The sequence below is a fragment of the Protopterus annectens genome, chromosome 3.part1 (assembly GCF_019279795.1).
Source record: "Protopterus annectens isolate FY-2018-M chromosome 3.part1, PAN1.0, whole genome shotgun sequence".
NCBI classification, from domain to species: domain Eukaryota; kingdom Metazoa; phylum Chordata; order Ceratodontiformes; family Protopteridae; genus Protopterus; species Protopterus annectens.
This window is the reverse complement of record NC_056732.1, coordinates 1,519,462,531-1,519,485,513: the sequence shown is the minus strand read 5'-3', so window position 1 is coordinate 1,519,485,513 and position 22,983 is coordinate 1,519,462,531. Positions and strand designations below refer to the sequence as shown.

Sequence of the window (22,983 nt, the reverse complement as noted above, 5' to 3'; positions counted from 1 at the left end):
CCTCTACATTTGTTGACAAAATGTGTCATCTCTGTCAGCTTTAAGTACTTTTTTATTATTTTGGTCATTGTTTGCATGATATGGTGCTTAGCGCAATCATGGCAAGTGGATGAAGAAATGGTAAGTTTCCTTGTGCTTGTCATGTAACTATTCCTGTGGCAGCACATGTTTATTCAGGGCTGGAGTATAGATGGTCCTGGGGTTCTAGTACAGTGTGTGCAACCCTTCTTTCACTTTTTGTGCTCCACGTTTGTGTGATATCATGGGAACATAGGAAAGTAATATCAATTTTGCCTGTGCTTATCTTATTTATGTGTAAGTGCATGAAGGTAGGTGGAGGTGCACAGAGGTGCATATAGCGCACTAATGAACAAGTAGCAGGTGTGTTTAATAGACACTATTTACAGCATATGTTGGTGAATTGCATGCTAATGAACCAATCCAACATGTTGGAGTTATTCAACAAGCTATAAAGCATCCATGTAGACTCCATACTAGTTTTTCCTGCATACTTTAATACTATTGAAGTAGAGACAAGGAAGATGTACAGGGACACAATGCTAGGGGCTGCTGCTGCTTTGATTCATCTGTAATAGCTACAGGCTGAAGCCATTGGTATTACTGCTGGTGCCAATAGAGCTAGGACAAGAAGGAGAAGAGTTTTCAGGCCCTGAGTAACTTTTCAGATACTACATCACCTGAAGATTGTAGAACACTACAGGGTGGACAGAGACACATTACAAGAACTCTGTGACCTCTGCCGCCCTCAAATCAGAGTCAGAGTCATCCAAGGGGAACCCATCCACTTGGAAACTAAGGTATGTGTGACCTGTACAATCTCTAGCTCCAGGTACCTTTCAAAGGCAAAATGAGGACATGGGTGTGTCACAGGCATCAGCATCAAGGATCGTCCAACAATTCCTGCATGCTATACTTATACATGCCAGTGAGCACTTATGTTTTTTGCTTAGTTCTGAGGACAGGACCAGCAATATGCAACAGTTCTACCATGTAGTCTATTACCCTGAAGTACTGGGTGCCATAGAGTGCACTCATGTACACATTAAGGCACCACCTGGTGAGCAGGGTAGAATTTAAATTAACTGCAAGGGATACCACTCCATCAACTGCCAAGTCATGTGTAATGCCCAGGGACATATCTTGAATGTGTTTGCTAGCAACCCTGTCAGTTATCATGACTCCGATATGTGGCACACATCACAGCTGTACCAGATGTATGCTATGGGGACATCCCACAGGGCCATTTACTGGAGAATGCTGGCTATGCACTGGAACCATGGCTGATGACAGCCATCAGATGTGCACACACAGCCATGGATGAATGCCATAGGCACACTCTCAAACCAGAAATATTGTAAAGTGTGTGTTTGAGCTACTGAAGTCACGGTCCCAGTGCCTAGATACATCTGGTGGAGCTCTTTAGTATAATCCATGCACATGTACACAAATTTTCACAATATGTGCCATGCTACACAATCTGATCTTGCTAAAACAGCTGTAGCAGGAATAGCAAGGGAAAGGACACACATCCCCCCACCAACACCTGGGTCACTCAACAGCTACAGTCAGAGAAGGACTCAGAGGGGTATACCAGCTGCTGTGTAGATGTAGATGTGCTGAATATGCCCTTGCTTTGGCAAAGAGACAATACATAGTACATTCACTGACCACCTAGGTGGCTAATACCTTTCTCCTACTCACATAGATAGAATAAAATGGATGCCAGGCAACTCACACAACCTTTACCTCCACATGTATTGGCTGTGTACTGCTTGCATCATACAAAGTCAGACCTGAACTAAAACTGTGTCAACTGCTGCATTTGCAAGGTAAGTTCTGTACCTGGAGTGTATTCTGTAATAATATTATGGCATATACTTATATTTCTTAACTTGGTGCAGTAATCAAGTAAAGTAAATAGTAGTGGATTTGTACAGAAAGTACCTTAACATGTGACAGCAGAGACTTATTTTACTTATATGTGTACATTAATAAGTAGTAGGCCTCAGGCATCAAAGATTAATACAGTCATACCTCTCAAAATACTTATGATCACTGCATGCCCTTACTTTAGCACCATACCTTTGTACCGGTAAATCAGTAAAGAGAGAAGTTAGAAAGTAATGATACACATAGCAGTTTCTGACTTCACAACCCTCCCAAGGTCAAACAACTTGCAGAATTCAGAATGCAGAATAAGGAGAGTAAGAAGAGAACCATATCATTGTTTGTGCCATAGCAGTAATTCACCTTTGCTCCTCCCCAAAAGTGCAGGCTATGCTTGTTTGTGCATAACAGTAACTGAGGTTTGTCCTGCACCAAAAAAGCAGTGTACACTTGTTCATGCCATAACAGTAGTTCATCTATGCTCTCCCTCAAAAGAGCAGTATATGCTTGCTTGTGCCATCCAACCTGGCCTTCAGTTGCTGGCAACTGCATATCATATAATATTATTCCCAGTTAATATCCTCACATATTTTAAGGCCAATGATATGGAATGGCTTACACACTGCATGTCTCACACTACTAGTCAGATAAGTGATGAATTACCAAGAAACAAAGAAATGTAAGACAGAGTTGTATATTTGCAAGCATAATCAAAACAGGTTGTGTAATCACTAAGTGCACTATGACCAAATATAGTAAAGATAATTAAATGTACAAATAGCTGATGGTTTGATAACAGTGTACATTCTGTTGCAGTTGAGTGTGTGAATAATGACTTCAGTTCTTTACTACAAAGCTGTTTGTGTGGCAAAGAGGAATAAGGCATCCATCCTGTTTTTTGAAGCTGCATTGGTGTGAGAGTTCAAATCCAGAACTACATAGAAATTTCTCTTATGTACTATGATTTTCTACTGTGTATGTCATACATTGCTTTTCCTTATTTCACGTATGTCTCCGTTTTTTCTTTTCTGATTTTTCTTGTTTTTAATTCCACTTTATGCACGATGCACCACATAGAACAAACAATGTAACTGGAGAACAAATAAATTTCAGGTTTGGTTGTGCTTATCTGGTTTGTGCAATGCAAGGCATTGCAGTAACAGGAAAAAGTGGACCACATAAGAAGTAGACAGACAAAAATAGAAACTGGATGTATTCAATTAATGCTCTTGGCTTTCACAAAAACCCAACCAGGAGTACAGATGGTACTGGGTTCTAGTACAGAGTTTGCAACCTTTATTTTACTGCTGTGACATTGCCGTTTACAGCAATGAAGTGCAACATAGATAACTGTTTCCTAAACCTTCCTGTGGCAACAGGTGTAAGTGCAGGACTGCCATACACATAGTCCTGTTTTTGAATACAGTATATTTCATGCACTGTTACTTTTATTGATTTAGTAGTCTGTGTATTACATTTATGATCAAATATACGACTGCAGGTATATTGTGTACTATAGTCCTATAAATGTATTCCTGCATGGCCTTCAGTTTTGCCAACAACACATACACAAGTGCCTGTACATGCAATAACCCTGAAATTGCATTGTTTGCCACTGTTGCGTTCTGCTTACCATTGTGAAAACATGGTGCTAATAACCAGCAGGTATATGTTAGATATTCAGTACTAACTGTCAAACATTAACAATGCAGCTTGCATTTACACACTACTTAGCTATGTGCAAAGAGATATATCTTGCATGCATGTACACTTTGTTACCCATCGTGCAAACCCAGTGCTTGCTGTGCTATGGAACTATATATATATATATATATATATATATATATATATATATATATATATATATATATAAAAATGCTTTATTATTAGTGTTTATTGTCCATTTCCTTTGTATGACATAAAACTACATATGACATATTGCAAACTAAGGGCACAATGTAACTAAAAGCCATATATTTACAATACATACATGTGTTGCCCCCCCCCCACTTTGCCCTACAACCCTGGAGTCTCAGTACTTTTTACACACATATATCAACCACACTACAAAGTGTAATACATAATACTGTGTGCTCCCTCATGGACAGTGCCAGTTGGTAGTGCTCACAGCCTCAATTTGCTAAACTCAAACATCCAGCTATGCTCAATAAGGGTACTTATGTTGTTACACAGCTAGGCTTCTAAACAGTTTATTCCTATTAGGCTAGTAGCTTGATATGACCCTATGAAGCTATGTTACTATACAGCCCTCCCAACCTGTTTTCTCCCTGATGTCATCTACTATAAGTTTATCTGCACTCCTGTATAAATCAGAGTTTTGTTGTGATGCTTGCTTTAAGTGCTGTGTTCTGTAATCTGTGCATTTAGATAGGTAGGTGTTCTGTTCTCACTGCAATTAACTGTGCGTGATGCTTATCAGCTCACAAACACAGTGTTCAATATTGCGCATCATAAAGCATAATGTTTGTACAATGTTAAGTGGAGCAAACATAAAAGTATTTGAAAGTGTTACATACACTTGTATTGGAACCCAGTACTATCTGGCCCCAAAAATAACTGGATCAATGCATAAATAGGGGGCACCACAGACTCATTTGAGTTGTAGATGTATTTTAGAGACTGAATAATAACTGGACGACTTTACTGCTGTTGCATACATCTACTACTTAACTAACTCTGTGCCAGCAAGTATTAATGCACTTAATGCAGTGATATGTCCCTTTTTGGAGCCAGATGGTACTGGGTCTGAATACAGCTGTATCTAGCACAATTAACTGCTTTTGTATCAGCATTGCTGAGCATTGGTGCTCAATATACATCATTGCACAATAATGATTTAAAGGATATAAAAGGGGAACATAGAACAGTGGTGACATGGGGAGCAAGCAGAGAGAGGAACAATAGGAATTCCCTGCTAAACTGTGACATTTAAAACATGTACTGCAAAACTAACTCTGTGGCAGTGCGTGTTAATGCATTGATGCATTCCTTGTTGTTTGGGCCAGATGGTACTGGGTTCTAATACAGGTGTAAGTAGTAATTTTCCAGGTGTCTATTATACATTGACATACATTTATATACAGGTGTCATTCACTGTTGCTTAGCGATAGTGCACAATGTGCACCATCATGCAAGAATGCTTTATAACAAAGAAATGGGGAAGATAGGACAGTGGTGATATGAGGAGCAAGCATGGGGAAGTACACAGTTAACCTTCCTAAACTGTGACAGTTACTATTGATTATATAATATACATGTGCTACTTAATTGTCTCTGGGGCACCACCTATTAATGATTTGACCCATTCCGTTTTGGGGCTAGATGGTACTGGGTTTGAATGCAGGTGTATGTATATGCTATTCAGAGAGTTTATGCTAATGTACAACCTATTTATTCTATCAACTTCCTAGGTGTGGAGGTGCAATTTTACATATCTGTACATATTTTATGGGTCATTGTCCCCAGTTATGTATGCCTTTAGTCTTGCTCAAAGGGGATGACAGGTATGTTTCTGTTTCATTGTAACAGATGTCTATGAGACATTCATGTTTATGTATCCTTGCATTATGTTGGCCTTTGTGGAGAAATGTTGTGCAGAATCAGTGCTATCTGTGTAGCCCTGGTGGTCATTGTGGCATTTTGCGTAAATCTGCAGACCATTGGTGCTTTGACTTTCAAGAAATTGCTATCAAAATTTCCTTGCAAGATTTCACGGCCAGCAACACTACAGCAAGACGCAAAACCTTGCTTAGATACTCCGCACCTCACTAATATGCATTACACAATGGTGAGCAATGAGCACCATCACAGTAGCAGGTACACTCTGTGTAGGTTCTGCATGAAGCTTACACAGAGTTTATTGAATCATAGGGACACTCTAACTACTATTTCAGAATATCTATGTTGTCACCATATTATTGTAATGTAACTTGTGGAGGTTTTCTCCCCAGGCCACTGCTGAAAACAGGTTGCTCTGGGCCCAGCTGGACTTTCCTGGTAAACAAATATCAAATAAATTAAATAATATAATATTTTCAAAATTCATAATTCACAATTCTAGGCTTAATGTTTAGGTTCATAGTGAGTTACTAGGCATACAGTCTAGAAGACCATTGAAGAGCCTAGCCCAGTTTCCCTGTCTGATTGCGTTATTCAAGATCACACACTAGGCACAGACTAGGTTTATTGAATCATGGACTACAGGAAGTAAGTAATTAGCAATTCATAGCTTTAATCCTCTGTGCTAACTGCCAGATTGGCAAGCTTTACAAATACAATATTCAAAATCTCTGAAATAATTGGCACTTTTTTTCTGTGTGTGTGTGTGTGTGTATGTGTGTGTGTGTGTGTGTGTGTGTGTGTGTGTGTGTGTGTGTGTGTGTGTGTGTGTGTGTGTGTGTGTGTGTGTGTCCACACAATGAACATGGAACTTGCTGTTTTACTTCTTTGAACATTATCTGTGCTTTCTTAAAAGATCTGTAGGTTTAGTTTGCCCCAACAAACAGCTCTTCACATTGTAGAACACAATACTCTTTTTAGGCAGCACTGGCTGTTGAATAAACTGTTTATGACCACTTCAGTGACTTACTAGGAGGCGAAAAATATACATAGAAAAATATCAACAGAAGAAGAACCATGGTGCCTCAAGTCTTTCTGTTATAGCTTGTCACATTTCCTTCCAACTGCTCTATCCTTCCTTCTCTAACCCATCCTTCCCTTAATTTATATCTATATGTATATAAATGTCCCCTTATAAGAGGTATGCATGTCAAGAGACTGAAATGGCCTTAGCTGCAATATAGATACCTTATGTTTTCAAACGTAATAGTCTCTAGCCTGGACAAGTAGATAGCCTACTCAGAGGGCACTGGCAATCCTGAAATTCAAACCATGTCATTTAGGGGTGCCAGGTAGCTGAAAGTAAATGATAACACAAGTACAAAAGGTTAGCAGCACAGAAAAAGTGCTTGTTAGTTTCAAATTTCAGTCAGGTTCCATGTCTACCCATGGTAAACATTACTTCTTGCTAAATAAATGAAATAAAAAAAAGCACATTTAATTAATATAATTTGTTTTGTCTATACTTTCTCTTTCTAGATGACCTGTGGCCTTATAGCTATAGACTACCATTCCAAAAGATAATTTACAGAGGATTTCCAATATACCAGAGGGTATCATAGTCCACGTTCTATAGGTGATTGCTTCCTCTTCCTCCCCTCCACATGGTCCATTGATTCATGTATTGTTTGAAATGTCGTTCCCAGTTGCACATATTTCTGTTTGTTTAATGTGCTTCAGTATTGCTTCTTGCAGATACCATGAACTGACTGCATGCTAAAACTGTTCAACATCCATATATCTGTCAATGCAAAAATGTTAGCATCAGTGAAATATAAATAATAAATCTGAAATTAACTATTACACAGTTAAAAAAATGATCACCGCATATGATGATGAAATGTTTTCATTTGTTGAACATAGCAGTAGGACTTTCACTTAACTTATTGTTTGTGTTCTGTTAGCTGGATCCTAAGCGACTGAAGGCCAGTCTACCCAAGATATTAAAATCAATTAAGGCAGAAGACCAAATACTAATTGTTGGAACGACCGAACGGCCATTTGAAGCTGATATCAAGCCTTTTTGTAAGGTATATGAGAAGATCATCCTTATACCACGGCCAGACTACTCTTCCCGTTATGGTAAGAGCACAGTTTTCTTCTGGGCAGGAATGTGGGTCAGGCATCATATGGCTGAGACAGTGGCAATCTTGAGCTTTGCCCTTTTCCTGCTTTACTGTTGTTTTTCTGTTTTGTTTTTCATAGGATAATATTGAATATTTATCTGTAGATAGCATGGCTTTGTAAGGCTATAGTGACTAAGAGAGCATATTTTGCATTAGTTAGCATTATGAGTGTAAAACAGAGACAGACTAACTTCACTCAAAGTACACCAAACTTAAAGTCTCTGAATAAAAGCTTCTACATCATAGTGCAAATCCTGGTCATTCATGCAAAAAAAGGTAATTGAATTAGGAAACTGCTGCTGGTGATTATGTTTCATTTCATGGGCTGTGGTTTATGAAGAGAAGACTAATACAACACTACACAGTATAGAACATAATGGAGTGTAATGCAATTGGACAGAGACAGTCTGACCTCATGATGCGCGTTTGTCAGGTGCACTGTTGACCAGCCCACCAAATAGTTCCAGTATAATAGATTGGTTCTTTTTGGCATAGTATTAATTTATTGAAGCTGACTTCAAATACTAAGGTTTATTAATGTCACAGTTTTGTAAAGTTTCTAGTTTTAAAAAGCATTTGCCAAATTAATCAGTTTGAATGCACTTGGTGTTAAGATTTGTCAAACAAAAGCCTCCACTCATTAACTTAGTCCTATTGTGCAATTGTCTCAGTTATTTGTGTTTCTGTTTCAGCTTATCACACAGCCAGTTTACTTGCCCCTCACCAACTATCATGGATGTGTTTTAATGCAGATTTGAAAATCAGAATTGTAAAAAAACTGGAAACTGTAACTTCATCATACCATGGTTTTAATATAAGGGTGCTGCTGACTTTTTTTCTTTGAAGACTAAATCACTGTAGTCATACAAAACACATACTACAACAAAACTTAGAAAAAGTCAGGGCAGTTGGAGGTAAAAAAAACATTGTCCATATTCTGAATGCACATAGAGTGTGTGTGTCCATTCTTTACTGAATATATCGAAACTGCCTTACTCTTTCCCATACTGCTTTGCTCCATATACATTCATAGTCACAACCCCCTAACAGCACCTATCTTTTCTACATTGTATCTTCTGATTTTCCCAAATAATCCATAATTTCTTCCTATTTTACCTACATTCTCAAACTGTAACCTTTTAACCCCCTTAGTCCTTATAATCCAGAGAAGGCACTAGGACAAGCTAACTCTCTTCCTTCATAGAAAATACTTCTTTCCTACCTACCCTCTATCAGCTTTCAAACTCCACCATTTCTACTGTGCAACTTCTTTTTCCTTCTTTATCCCTATTTCCCCACTAACTGCCAACTACAACATATAGATCCCTTTACTTAATCATGTTACTACTCGGCTTATTCTCTAGTCTTCTGCTACTGGGCCATTCTTCATTCAACCATGATGCTATAATAGCTCTCAACCTATCTCTATCTCTATCCCAACCACCAATTCATACTTCCTCCCTAGCCTCACCCGACATTGCACCAAACCTATTTAATGACATCCTTCACCATTACTTCAAATATAGAGTAATTAACTACATTTCTTCTCAAACCAAAACAAAATTAGATGGAAAAATGCTCTTCAAAAAAAACAAGTATCAATAATTCTCCAATATACTCAAATCCTTTTATGAGAAGACATTAACCCTAATACTGGCCCCACCTATCACAATAAACATCAAAAGAATTCTCTTCCACACACTACTCTAACCCTTCAATAGTCAACCTCCAACCCTGGTAATCTAATTTCTGCTGCCATAAGTGTTAGAAGCATAAACAAATTGCTGAACTACATGCCTGGATTACCCAACATAAGCCTAATATTCTCGCTGTAACTGCAACAACTCCAAAATTACACCTCCTGACTATAATATAATCTGTAATGGCTATATAAAGAGGAAAGGTGGTGGTATTGCTTTAATATTTCCAAACAACTGCCACATTTTCACTTACGACAAACTAATACCAAAAGGGCTACTTATAAATTTCCCAAGATTAAACAATTAGAAACAGATAATGCATTACTGGTCTTTGCATCCTTGTTGGTGACAATACTGAAGATAGCTTACATTGGCTATCCTTAACAATTCCACAATAAATAATACTACTAGGTGATGCTAATGTCAATTGGTTGGACATAAACTCTGATTTCCCTAAATCTAGAGTGAACTTTTTGTTTCTCACAACTAATTAATAGCCCCACGCTTTCTAGGAAGACATCAAATTCCCTATTAGACTGGATCCTAGTATTGGACCTTTCCAAATACATAACCTCAGGAACAATGCTTGACTGTCTCAGTGTTCATCTTCCAATCTATACAACCAAACATCTCATGCATCCACTTTAACAGCATGTTTATATAACAACACATAACCTTTCCAAGTTTAACACAGAAATGCTCATTACTAATATATCATCTGTTATCTGGAACATCCTAAATATCCTCCCCTTAGATGATACTATAAATTAATTCAATACAACTTTCCTTAATATCCCAAATAGCCTTTTATCTCCTAGAAGAAAGATACTAAAAACAAATAATGCAATTTGCCTATCCAAAAAGAGTAGAATGCTAATGCAGGATAGAGAAAAGGTGTGGAAAGAATGGCAAAAATATAAAACAACACAATATCTTAAAAACTTCAGAATGCTTCACAATCATACTAAAAAGCAAGTTAATGAAGACAAAAATTATACTACAAAAACGTTCAGAATAATAGTAAACACAACTCTACAAATTGTTGGACAGCCATTAAAGAATCTTGCATCCCAGCCATAAATTCAACTATAAACCCTCTCCCAATAACTTATCGCTCAAAACTGCAATACAGTTTAACTCTTATTTTACAGATAAAATGTTGTTGTGTCTTTCGGCTTATCCCGGTTAGGGGTTGCCACAGCGGAACTCCGGTCTGCTAATGTTTGGTAGTGGATTTTTACGTGCCGAGTTACCAGCCCTGACACACAACCTTCAACGAAATCACACCCATTCACGCATGCCGCCACACAGAAGACGCTCTAGCTGAGAATCGAACGTGACAACGTCTTGCTGTGAGGTGACAACGCTACCGCAGCACCACTACCGCGGACATGTTATAGCATCTCTAAACAAGGTTTCCCCAGCATCTAATCCTAAACCTACCCAGTAGCCATATATCATCACATCCATTTTCACCTTCAAACCTATGCCCACATCCTGTACTAATAAACAAACTCAAACCATGCTCTATTTCAGCTGATGACCTTCCAAGTGAATACCTTAAAATAGCAGCCGATAGCATTGCCTTCCCTGTCTCAATCCTTATCAAATGGTCAATCCAGGAATCCCACATTCCCTCTCTCTGGAAAAAGTCACATATTATCCCTTTGCACAAAGGAGGAAATTCAACAGACATTAGTAAATTTAGACATAGCAATCTTATCCCCCCTCTCCAAAATACTTGCAAAATGTTTTCAACAGCAATTGCTAAACTATCTCCTGCAGGAAGAGCTCCTATCATTCCCACAACATGGCTTCTGTCCTTCCCATAGTACTTGCACTGCACTTCTAACCTATATAGTTACTGTCAATAGAGCTAGAGATAACAGTAAACTAGCCTCCTTATTTCTAGACTTGTCTAAAGCCTTTGACAGTTTATAAGAGCAAACTTCTGCTTCAAATGGCCTTATTAGGTCTCCCTCATCCCAGCCTTTTATGGTTCAAAATCTACCTATCAAATAGATATTAGTCAGTAAAATGGCACTCCACCCCCTCTCCATACCTCCCAGTCACCACCAGTGTACCACAAAGCTCTACCCTTGGTCCTTTCCTCTTTAACATTATCACCAACACTCTCCAAGCATTCACAGAACAGGCCTCCCTAATACATGATGTAGATGACTCCACACTTGTTTACATATCTGACAATGTGGAACAACTTCTAATAAGCTGGCTCTCTTCCTGCTCAACACCATGTTAAACTATATCTCTAAATATGGGCAAATACCTATTCATAGTTTGCATGTCTTCACTCTCGCTCTTCTCCACTCACTTTGTTAATTTTTTCTCCCTTTGAATTGCAATTCCTGTTTATATTATACTAACTTACCATTAATTTCTCTATAAACTGGCTAAAATATCTCTAACTATTAAATCATTGTCATATAACTTGTATCTATTGTTAACAAATATTTTCATATTATATCCAATTTGATATAATTACTTAAACTGTTTTTCTTTTTTGTTTTATTATTAAAGACTGAAAATTATTATTCTTAAAATGCTTTTTAATACTTTGGAGCTTTTCTTCCTGGGCCTCCACTGAAAATAGGTTCCTACCCAGTCAGACTTTCCTAGTAATCAAATGTCAACAAATAAATATATAAATCAACAATCATTTACAAAGATGCACTAAATGTAAAAGGAAAACAATCTTGTGTCAGTCAAGTGTGCCTATAAACGAACAGGAAAGGATAGAGCAGAACATCAGATGATTAACTTCTGAGCTTTACTGTGATATTCTCGACAACTAGAAATGTTTTGCTTAGAAACATCATTTAAGAGACATATTGATCCCACCTTTAGTCACTTAACAATTTGTTGGACAGTTGTCCCTGAAAATGAATTCAATTTGTCTTCAAAAACTTCTGTGCTGCACCAAAATTGAGACCATGCAGTGCCAGGATGCTGATGAGGGCACAAACACCCCCATGGTTACCACTTTAACAACACTATCGGACACTCTCTCACACTTACTGCGAAATAACCAGGACTAGAGAATGAATGAGCTGTGGTGATATTGGGGAGTCTCAATGGCTGGCAGGTATGAGATGAATGGACCTTGCTGATACTGGGGAGTCTTAAATGGCTGGCCGGTATGAGGGCAGAAGCACATAAGAAAACTAGTTAAGCATTGTTGTGCCTTTTGGCTTTTCCCGGTCAGGGGTCGCCACAGCGGAACTCCGGTCCGCTAATGATTGGCAGTAGATATTTACATGCTGAATTGCCAGCCCTGATGCACAACCTTCAACGAAGGTACACCCATTCACGCATGTCTGCACCCAGAAGACGCTCTAGCTGAGAATTGAACAGGACAATGTCTTACTGTGAGGCGACAATGCTACCGCAACACCACCACCGCAGTAAGAAAACTAGTTAAGCATAGTTATTATTATTTGAGATGAGAATATATTTTCCTTACCCGAGACATAGATTAATGTCTAGTTTGCTGCTTCCCACCAACTGCTAGGATACTGTTAGAAGAATTTTGCCTTCAGTGATCCAATCATTGATTAAATTATGAATGTCTGGTTTACCTCATCAACGTATGAACACAGCGAGGCATATGACAAATAAACAAAGGCATACATTTTTACTTGGTGTTATTTATCTATTTATTTGTTTGTTTTTTGCTGTGTGTAATTTATCACTTTGAAAAATGAAAATTGGCATACATTTGGTGTCATGTAGTATGTATTTGGAAAAACAAAAAGGAAAAAGAAAATACTCCTTACTTTACATGTGAATACTCGCATACATTTTTTTGCATCAGTTCCCTACCTCAGGTACTCTGTTATTTTTCCTTTATTACATGACCTAAAACAACAAAAAGCAACTGCTATCTCATCTCATGAGGCCAGCAGCTTCCTGGGTTTGAGACCATTTGGAGAGGCTGTTCCATGACAACTGATGACTTTTAAACTTCTGTTCACAGATTAGTCCAGAAGCAGTGGGTATCTGAATTAGTTTGTGACCAGCTTCCAGAAGTTTGGCAAATTATCCATATGTTAACATTGATTTATGCTTGACATCAGTGCTATACAGTAAATATGGCTGTCAGCACATAATTAGAAATAGCTCATGGCTGCCATTTCAGGACATGTAAACTGCCATTGTTGCTAGCTGTAGTGTTGTATGCTATGTTCTAGTTTTTTGTCTTTGATGTTGATAAACCTGCCTGTATCATACAACATTCAGAATGCCCATCTCATCCTACTGAGAGATGCTGGACCTTGTTTCTTAAACTTATCTGTTCCAGAGAGTTACAGCACTATTGTAAAGTTGTTGTGAAGTAAGTGTTTGTAAAAGTGCATTCATGCATATGCCCTTGTATCAAAAGATGTACCATACAAACAACTGCATTATACGCAGCTGAATTACCAATCTATTGAGTTCCACAATGATTAATTGGCCAGTATTTCCCTTTTATTTTTAAATAATAAAGGACTTTAAACAAATATTTTCTCATATGAAAGCAGTTAATTATTTTTCTGTCTCTTTGTCCTCAGTGTGCTTTGTGAATTAACACATTTACAACTGCCAGCACCCAGTTAGTAAGATATGAAATGTCTCTGTGCTGGTAGGCTATCCAGCAATATGCTGAAGGTCTGGAGATTTTCATTTTATTACTTTTTTTAATTCAGACAGAAATGGCGGGAGTAAGGAAAGTCAAGCTGTCAGTTATTCTGCATCTCATTAATGACATTAGCTCTCTTGTTTTTAGCCATCACAAATGTCCATCATCCTGTTGTTAACTTCTGTTTCTTCTTTTTTCGGCTGCTCCCGTCAGGGGTCGCCACAGCAAATTATCTGTTTCCATTTCTTCCTGTCATCTGCATCTTGCTCTGTCACACCAGCCACCTGCATGTCCTCTCTCACAACATTCATAAACCTTATATTAGGCATTCCTCTTTTCCTGTTACCTGGCAGCTTCATCCTTAGCATCTTTTCCCAATATACTCTGCATCCCTCTACAGCACATGTCCAAACCAACGTAATCTTGCCTCTCTGGCTTTGTCTCCAAACCTTCCAACCTGGGCTGCCCTTTAATATACTTATTCCTAATCCTGCCCACCCTCGTCACACCCAGTACAAATCTTAACATCTTTAACTCTGCCATGTCCAGCTCTGACTCCTGCCTTTTTGTCAATGCCACTGTCTCCAACCCATATAACATAGCTGGTCTCACTACCCTCTTGTAGAACTTCCCTTTAACTCTTACTGGTACTCGTCTGTCACAAATCACTCCTGACACTCTTCTCTACCCACCCCATCCTGCCTGTACTCTCGTCTTCACCTCTCTTCCACACTCACCATTACTCTGAACTGTTGATCCCAAGTATTTAAACTCATCCACCTTCGCCACCTCTACTCCCTGCATCCTCACCATTCCTCTATCCTCCCTCTCATTCGCACACATATATTCTGTCATCCTGTTGTTAACAAGATTCCAAAATATCAATCCCAGCTCTTGCGCACTCACAAGTACCCAAATTATCATTATACCAACAAAGACTACTTATAAAATTGTGGGAAATCTCCTAGCTTGATCATGTCTAATTCCAAGTCACAGCCCTGAGTAGGTCACAGTTTCAAAATGGTTATGTTTCACACATTTTCAGAATGTTGGTGGTGCACTAGGTAGGACACCTATCTTTGGTATAGTACATTGTGGGTTCTATTCCCACACCAAGTAGACAGATTGCTGACACTGCAGTGCAGCATAAGGAGGGGTGCTGCACTCCTGAGTATGTTGTCCTTTGGATGAGATGATAAACTGGGTCCCCATCTGCCTAAGTTGGTGATAGTGCAGGTGGATGTAAAAGATCCCATGGGATCTATCAAAAGGAGTAGGGGAATTCCCTTAATACCCTGGCCAAATTTCCCCAGGTAGTATAAATGCCACCTTGGGTCTCCACTGAAATGAGGCTACTATCGTAATGGGACTAACCTGGTCAAAAAGGAAAAAATAAAAATGCACCAGGTTGCTGACTGCATTGCACAATATTTAAACAAGCAACAATGAAAAAAAATCAAAACATGTTTCATGAGTTTTATAGTGAAGCCAGAGTTGATAACTCTGGGTAGAGTAGTGCGTAGCCACATTCAATCACTCTAATTCCATTTTGCCGAATATGTTAATATACAGAAGTTTGAAAACCAAACTGCCTAGTTCATCTACATTGTAAATGCCTAGAAATCAACAAAGAGTAATTAACAGAGTTGGAAATGCTACTGTAATACAAACTGCAGATGACTTCTACATTTACAAATTGGAAATGAGTAAGCATACAAAAGCTTTGGGAAAAATCTGCAGTCTGAACCTGGCAAACCAAGGAGGTCTGTTGTTTGTTGGGAAATTAGAAAATGGTATAAAAGGAAATGCAGACATTTGCATAAGACAGATGCACCAGAATCAAAGCTATTGGAAGACAGGTAACCATAGATGTCACAACCAGTCCTGTTGTAAAAAATAGAGACTGTGAGAGTTTTCACAGTTCACAGTTGCAGATATAAAGAATCTTTTAATCATGTATCCAAATAAAAAGGTGGTATAAATACAATCAACTCAATACAGAGATCAGTTGTCCAGTGCAAATATTCCTATTAAATTTTACAACTATAGAAGATCATTGATTAAAGTAAAAAGCATAGATAGTTAGAGAAATGAAGATGATTCTAAGGTCTGAAAGTTACATCTGGAAGTTCTGTTCTGATGTAAAACTCCCTGGGCATGCTTAGCATAAAGTTAAAGTGAATCTTAAATAAGCAGTGTAACATAACACATGCTAATTCATAATGTGTATGCATGCATATATATCTGTCAATTTCTATCTATATTTATGGTGTCCATGCCTTTTTGTCAGCTACATAGCTTGTCAATATATGGCATGAGTGTGGAGCTTTAACAAATGCATAGGCCATAAAATGTTATTATAGTCAACTTGGGTTTTGTTCACTATAATAGTTCAGTGACAAATTCTTTGTGGTCATGAGTGCACAACAGTGGATATAATATATATAAATAGGGGATGTAGAAAAGAAGCCTGTAGATCAATGGGTGTGGGTTAGGGCTGTATTTTTTTCTTCATTTTGTTGGTGCAGTTGAAGCTTACAATTCTTGATGTATGTGATTTCAAGAAACTGGTAACCTGTTTTGATTGGCCATGTTGTTACTTGCTTATTGATACCAGTTACAGTGTGATGTCTGTTTATTGGTTAGGTGTGTATTAGAATGTGATAGGCTTAGTTAGAAGTTAGATATAGCGTGTGTCATATGTTTGCAATGTTTATGTCTACTGTTGTAGATTGGAGGTCTGCAGCATAACATGTGTGTGTGTGTGTGTGTGTGTGTGTGTGTGTGTGTGTGTGTGTGTGTGTGTGTGTGTGTGTGTGTGTGTGTGTGTGTAAGATCCAAAGTAAGAATGTCAGGTTAAATAATTTAACCAGGCTCAAACCCTGTACCTTGGCTACAGGATACAAGAGCCTGAAGCCTCTACACTAACCATACCTCTCTGGACCAAGCCTTAAATAATGGGAGTCGGGGTGCAAATGCTCAAACATAGTGAAAGATTTTAAATATTGCTCTTATAAAACTTACAAGGTTGTTAGAATATCAGGTTTTGTGTTAGCTTGCATTTTATGAAGGATATGAAGTCTGAAACTCAAATATATACCATTATTTCATGTCTTCAATCTTTTATAGCTTGTCAGAAAAAAAAAACTGTAATCTAGCATGCATATGTGTTAATGCCAAGTCTGTTTTCATTGTGAGGCTGTATTGTTTTGTTTAGCAAATGTCTATATGTGTTTATGCTACAAAATTTGAAATAAAAGTTTTAAATTAAATCCAAATATCTGTAATCATTGTAAATAATAAAATATTATGTAGACTGACAGGTTTGAGCTGTGGTTGTGGCAATTGGAGAGAAATAACAAAGTAAAGAGACACCGGAATGGCTGCAGGGTGGTGGAGATGCCTGACGGGGGAGCTGTTGTGTGTGCTGTGTGTATGTGTGTGGGGGGGTCCTGATCCAGTACCCTGCCTAGGGCCATGATCCGGCTCTGGTTACAGTCACTGGTGGATTATAATGAGGATGATTTGGGTGACCACCTTTGACCCACTGCTGGTTTGAAACATGGATTAGTGGAATTCAAGATTCTGACCTCTCACTGCTTATTCCAAATGAGATGAAATAGCACCAGCAGCAAAGTGTGGAACATTGTTTGAGCACTGACTTTTTTAAAGTACATTGGTATTGCTATTATTGGCTTGTTTGATAGGAAAAGCAGAGAAAACTAAGCACGTCTCTATTCTTCCAAGAATCTCAACCTTCTTCGTCTTCTTAGGTCACATGTTAAAGCTGCTTTTTGAGTGGATTTTAGGTAACAGCGGGCAGGCAGAAGGTGGTCTTGCATCTCTTCAAATGCATTTAGCGGTGGAGCTTGTTTATTAGTTGAAGTATCGCTTTGCAAATGTCATCCACATCCTGAAAGATTCTGGAGGCAGTAACCAGAAACAAAGTGCAGACAAGGGTGTCAGAAACTAAACTGTAGATTTTGAAATTAAATTCATTTAATAATATTTACATTTTTGACCCCCTTGTTATCATTTTTCTGTTAGTAAGTATGCTATTAATAGCACTGCCTTGCATGTGCCCAGAAGTGATTTTTGCTTTCTTAGAAGTTTGAGGTGAAATAGTTATTATTATTTTTCCTGAGGGAACTTCCTCTCATCTGCCCATGATTTTGAAGACTATCACTGATGTATGGCTTCAATTTTCATTTGGATAAATGTAGAAGTTGCAGTTTTCTAGAAAAGCGCTGGAAATTAGTCATTAAGTAATGATAGAAACAATTAAGACTTCATAACCTTCTGGAAAATTCAAGCTAATGCAAAAATATAAGTCTATAAAGACAATGGGCCAGATTTACGAAAGCTTGCATTGAGTTGTAGAGTAGTGTAAGATGTCAAACAGGCAATATGTCTGGCGTGCGATCCAGGAACAGCAGGCAGGGGCGTGCACGAGAACTGCTAAAACTACTTTTGCACGGACAGTGTCATGGTATGCAAATTACCTCATTTGCTGGTGAAAGCTATGCAAATGAGGTAAATTTGTGATCCAGGAAACACTAACGTGTCCGTGGAAGATTAGTGTTATCTGCAGAAATGTACTCCGTTGGTAACGGAGTACCGTTCTGCAAATAGCTAAACGGAGCTATGACAGCTCCAAATAAAGGATGCATACAGTTGAGGAAGCATGCCAATGGTCATATATAAGGCCATTGGCATTTATAAATGTTTAAAAATATAAAAATTTAACTTTTTTTTCCCCTCGATCTCCGATGTTTAAGCATAGCGCAGCACCGTGCAAATGTGTGGCACTTATAAAAACAAGAAAATAATTTAAAAAAAAGCCAAAAATAGGCATTTTCACTAAAAAGCTTATTTTGCCATACATGTGAATGGCAGGCTGAAGACAACATGGCCACTGAGTAGCGGTTGCTAAGGGGGGGAAGCTCAGTGTCAGAGATGTAACCATGTATTAGTAGGCAATCCTATGCAAATGAGGATAAGGATAGTGAATCCCAATTTTCCCCAGCATGTGAGCCATGTCCCAAGAGCGTAAGAGTAGGAGTAGGTGACTAGTAGAGTAGAATATAGCTGACATCATGAGAGGGTGTGTCAGACAAGCTGTAAGCTAATTGGAGCACAGTGGCTTATGTTTGCTTTGAGTTTGCTCAGGATTGCAAGAGGCATGCCTACAGTTGTCCTATCTGAAAACCTCAAACCAAAGGTAGACAATGTTAAAAGATAGGAAACTCCTTGCAAACATGCACACAGTGTGTGTGAACTTTTGCGCTTGGTTGCGCGGCGCTTCCCCCGGGCAGAAACAGAAAGGCAAAAGGAAGGAAAAGAAGTAGTAGGAAGTTAACCAAGGAGAACTAGCAGAGCTGCCAGGTGAAATATATCAGAATCAGCCAATTACACAGGCAGCAGACTAGCCCAGCCCAGCACTTTAAACTCTGCAAACAGCATCCCTCCCTGCTTTTTCCCAAGAACTCTGCAACACAGCAGTATACAAACAGGGAAAGCTTAAAAAGCTTAAGTCCGACAAAATGTTAAGGGCTGCTCTTGCTATCATAAACCAACATGTGCAAGGTGCTGAGGGTGGTAATGTTGTGAATGCTGCTGAGCAACCCACAGTGAGGAGATGGAGAAGACTGTACAGACCCAGGGTAACCTACCAGGGGCAACATGAGCTGGAGATAGTGGAGCGCTACAAGGTGGACACAGACCTCCTACAGCAAATTGTTGAGCTGTGCCGGCCACGCCTCACACACAGAACCAACAGAGGGGAACCCATCCCAGTGGATTCCAAGGCATGTGTTGGCATAAGAATACTAGCTACAGGTACCTTCCAAAGACCAACTGGTGATATGATGGGGATTTCACAGGAATCAGCATCCAGGGTACTCCATCAGTTCCTGGATGCCTAGTCAGCACATGCCGGTGAGCAATTATATTGCCCCAATTCGTGTGAGGCATTGGCCAGCAATATATATCTTTTCCACCAAATAGCAGAATACCCTGAGGTAGTGGGTGCAATAGACTGCACGCAGATATGCATCAAAGCACCATCCGGTGAGTGGGGTAGGGTCTACATCAACTGCAAGAGCTTTCCCTCCATCAACTGCCAGGTCATGTGCAATGCCCAGGGCATAGTAATGAATGTGTGCACTGGCTGCCCTGGAAGCTATCACGATTCCCAAATCTGGCATCTGATACAACTGTAGATAAACTTCTGGTGAAACTCCACAGAATAAGTCCAACGAAAACACTTTAAATGCCAAAAAAAATGTAATATAAAGCTTTCGGGTTAACCACCCTTCATCAGTACATAAAATGAGTAAGTCTCATCATTATTTAAATAGGGATCTAATAATGTCACATGATTCAGCCAGCCTAACTTAACACTAATTGACAATTAAATATTTAAATATTTAAACTACTTCATTCAAAAAACTTTCATCACACTAACTCATTTTGAAACATATATATGCATATAAATATAAAACCCATTTATACATATACTCATACAACACATACAAACACATATATATATATATATACATATATAAAAAGAACCATAATGACCATATTCAATTCTTAAAACCTAAGGTTAAAACTAAACTACATTCTCAAATATTCTCTCTCTCTCTTTTAATTAATATAGGTTTTATACTGACAGTATTATTCAGACCTGGTGTAACATCTGCTTATAGTCTAATGATCCATTCATATTCTTTTAACTCTAAGTTGTTATTCATATCACCACCTCTAATGCCCATGTCTATTTTACCTATACCTCTAAACTTAAAAGTATGTGTACTATTATTTTCCATGACATGCTTACTTAATGCATTTGTCACCACTTTTCTTCTAATCTCAGACTTGTGTTCTATTATACGCTCTCTTAATTTCCTCGTTGTCTTACCAACATGGAATGTTGTACATATTGTGCATGTTGCAAGATATAGTAACTGAGTTGTATTACAATTTGCTGAACATTTAAATTCATATTTTTCTTTAGTAGTAGGGTGCTCAAAGTAATTTTCAAATCATAAATATCATCACAACAGCTACAGTTGTAACATTTTAATGTTGCATTCCTGTGTTGGTATATTACTCTTTTTTTCTTTAAAGTCTTTATAGCACAATTTCTGCTTCAATGTCTCCAAGTTCCTAAATGCAAATTCATCTGATGCAGCTGCACCAGAGATTTGCCAATGGGAACATCCCTGATGGTCACCTAGTGGGGGATGCTGGATACGCACTTGAGCCGTGGCTGATGACTCCCATCAGAAATGCACACACACCTGAACAAGAACTCCATAATGAGGCACACGCACAAACAAGAAACATAATTGAGCATGTGTTTGGGATGCTCAAGTCACGGTTCCAGTGCCTGGACACATCTGGTGGAGCCTTGCAGTACTCACCAACTACATGTACCCAAATTGTTATGGTATGTGCCATGCTACACAATATGATCCTGTGGAAACAGCTGCAGCAGGAACAGCATGGGGCAGGGCCAAACAGCCCCCCACCATTGCCAAGGCCTGCACAGGCACAGTATGACTCGGAGGAGGAACAACCTGAGCCTGCCCCAGTAGGCAGAAGGAGGCGTGCCCAGTATGCCCTGGCCTTGGCAAAGAGGCAACGCATAGCACATACACTGACTCAGTAGGAACCCTGGAAATGACACCTCCCTCTGACTCTCACATACAGTAAAAGGGATGCCTAACTTGACACTACCTGTTTTCAAACATGTATAGGGAGTGTACTATGTACATCCAACATAGGCAGCCCTAAAGCACCACCTGAGGCATGAGTGCCCTATTTTAAGCAATATAAAGCACTGCTAAGCACATTTTACCAGTATTGAGCATATTTAAATACAATTGGGCATAGCTGCGCACCACGCTAACCAGCGCAATGTCGGGCAACGTCGAACAACGTTGGGCAAAGTCGAGCAAAGTCGGGTAAACACACTCACATCTGCTTTACTGTTCCTTAACCAGTCAGGTCTGCCCAGCAGGAAAATAAAAAGCAGTGACAGGGTTCGAACTCAGGATACTGTGCACTATAGTCACAGTACTGAACCACTAAGCCATGACAGCATTTTACTGGCACAGACACAACTTAAATCACTCACACATACCAGTTGGGGGGGGTCACATACCTAACAGTCACAGCCAGCAGGACAATTGTAGACAAACGCAAACACAAACAAATGCTGTATCATGACCTCTGAAGAGGGATATGAGTAACCTCCCCAAAGCCTATGCAGACAGATAACAGCAGGCCAGGCAGTGTGATGTGGGTTGGGTAGGCTATGAAGTCACAAACTAATATGCGTGTAATTGGAAGCTAAGGTCTGTAGTACAGTGGTATGCCTCAAGCCAGTATGATAGGCAACAGTACAGACTGAAATGGAGTACCTGACATAGCAGTGCAGGCCTAGCAAATGTGTATAAGTGTCAGGTGTACCCCTCATCCTATGTACACCCACAGTAACAATCATGTGTGCCCCCCCCGGGTAGAAATGTAAAAATAATAGCTGCCCCCCCGTATGTAGAAATGTTGATAAGTCTATGCAAATTGACTCATGGAAGCCCTGCAGGCACAGCATGCTTCCTGTTGATGTACAACACAAAGGTGAGCCCTGAAGTAAAAAACAACTTGAATTTCCACACACATATGTAGTGTATATATATGCCCATAGTGGGCACGCTCACACACTTAAAAAAAATTAGCAAATATCAGTCAACAACATACTGAAAGGTCATACTGGGCATGCTCACACACAAACAAATGAAGCAAATGTCAGTCAGCAACATACTGAAAGGTCATACTGGGCATGCTCACACACTTAGGCCATGTCTGAGTACAGCAGTGGGCCACACATATCTGGCAGTTGCAATTCTTACTCCAGACACATGTCACTATTCACCAATCCTGCCTTGCACACACAGTGATATGAAAA

The 22,983-nt window shown here is 39.1% G+C and overlaps 1 protein-coding gene across 1 annotated transcript in view; it reads left to right on the top strand.

The window, feature by feature from the left end:
- The window catches only part of IQCA1L (IQ motif containing with AAA domain 1 like), a 1,829,164-nt gene that overhangs the window by 1,656,822 nt on the left and 149,359 nt on the right, over positions 1–22,983 (top strand). Inside the window, exon 17 of the mRNA XM_044067599.1 lies at positions 7,452–7,629. Within this exon, the coding sequence (XP_043923534.1) occupies positions 7,452–7,629 (178 nt within the window). The remainder of the gene's footprint in view (positions 1–7,451; positions 7,630–22,983) is intronic.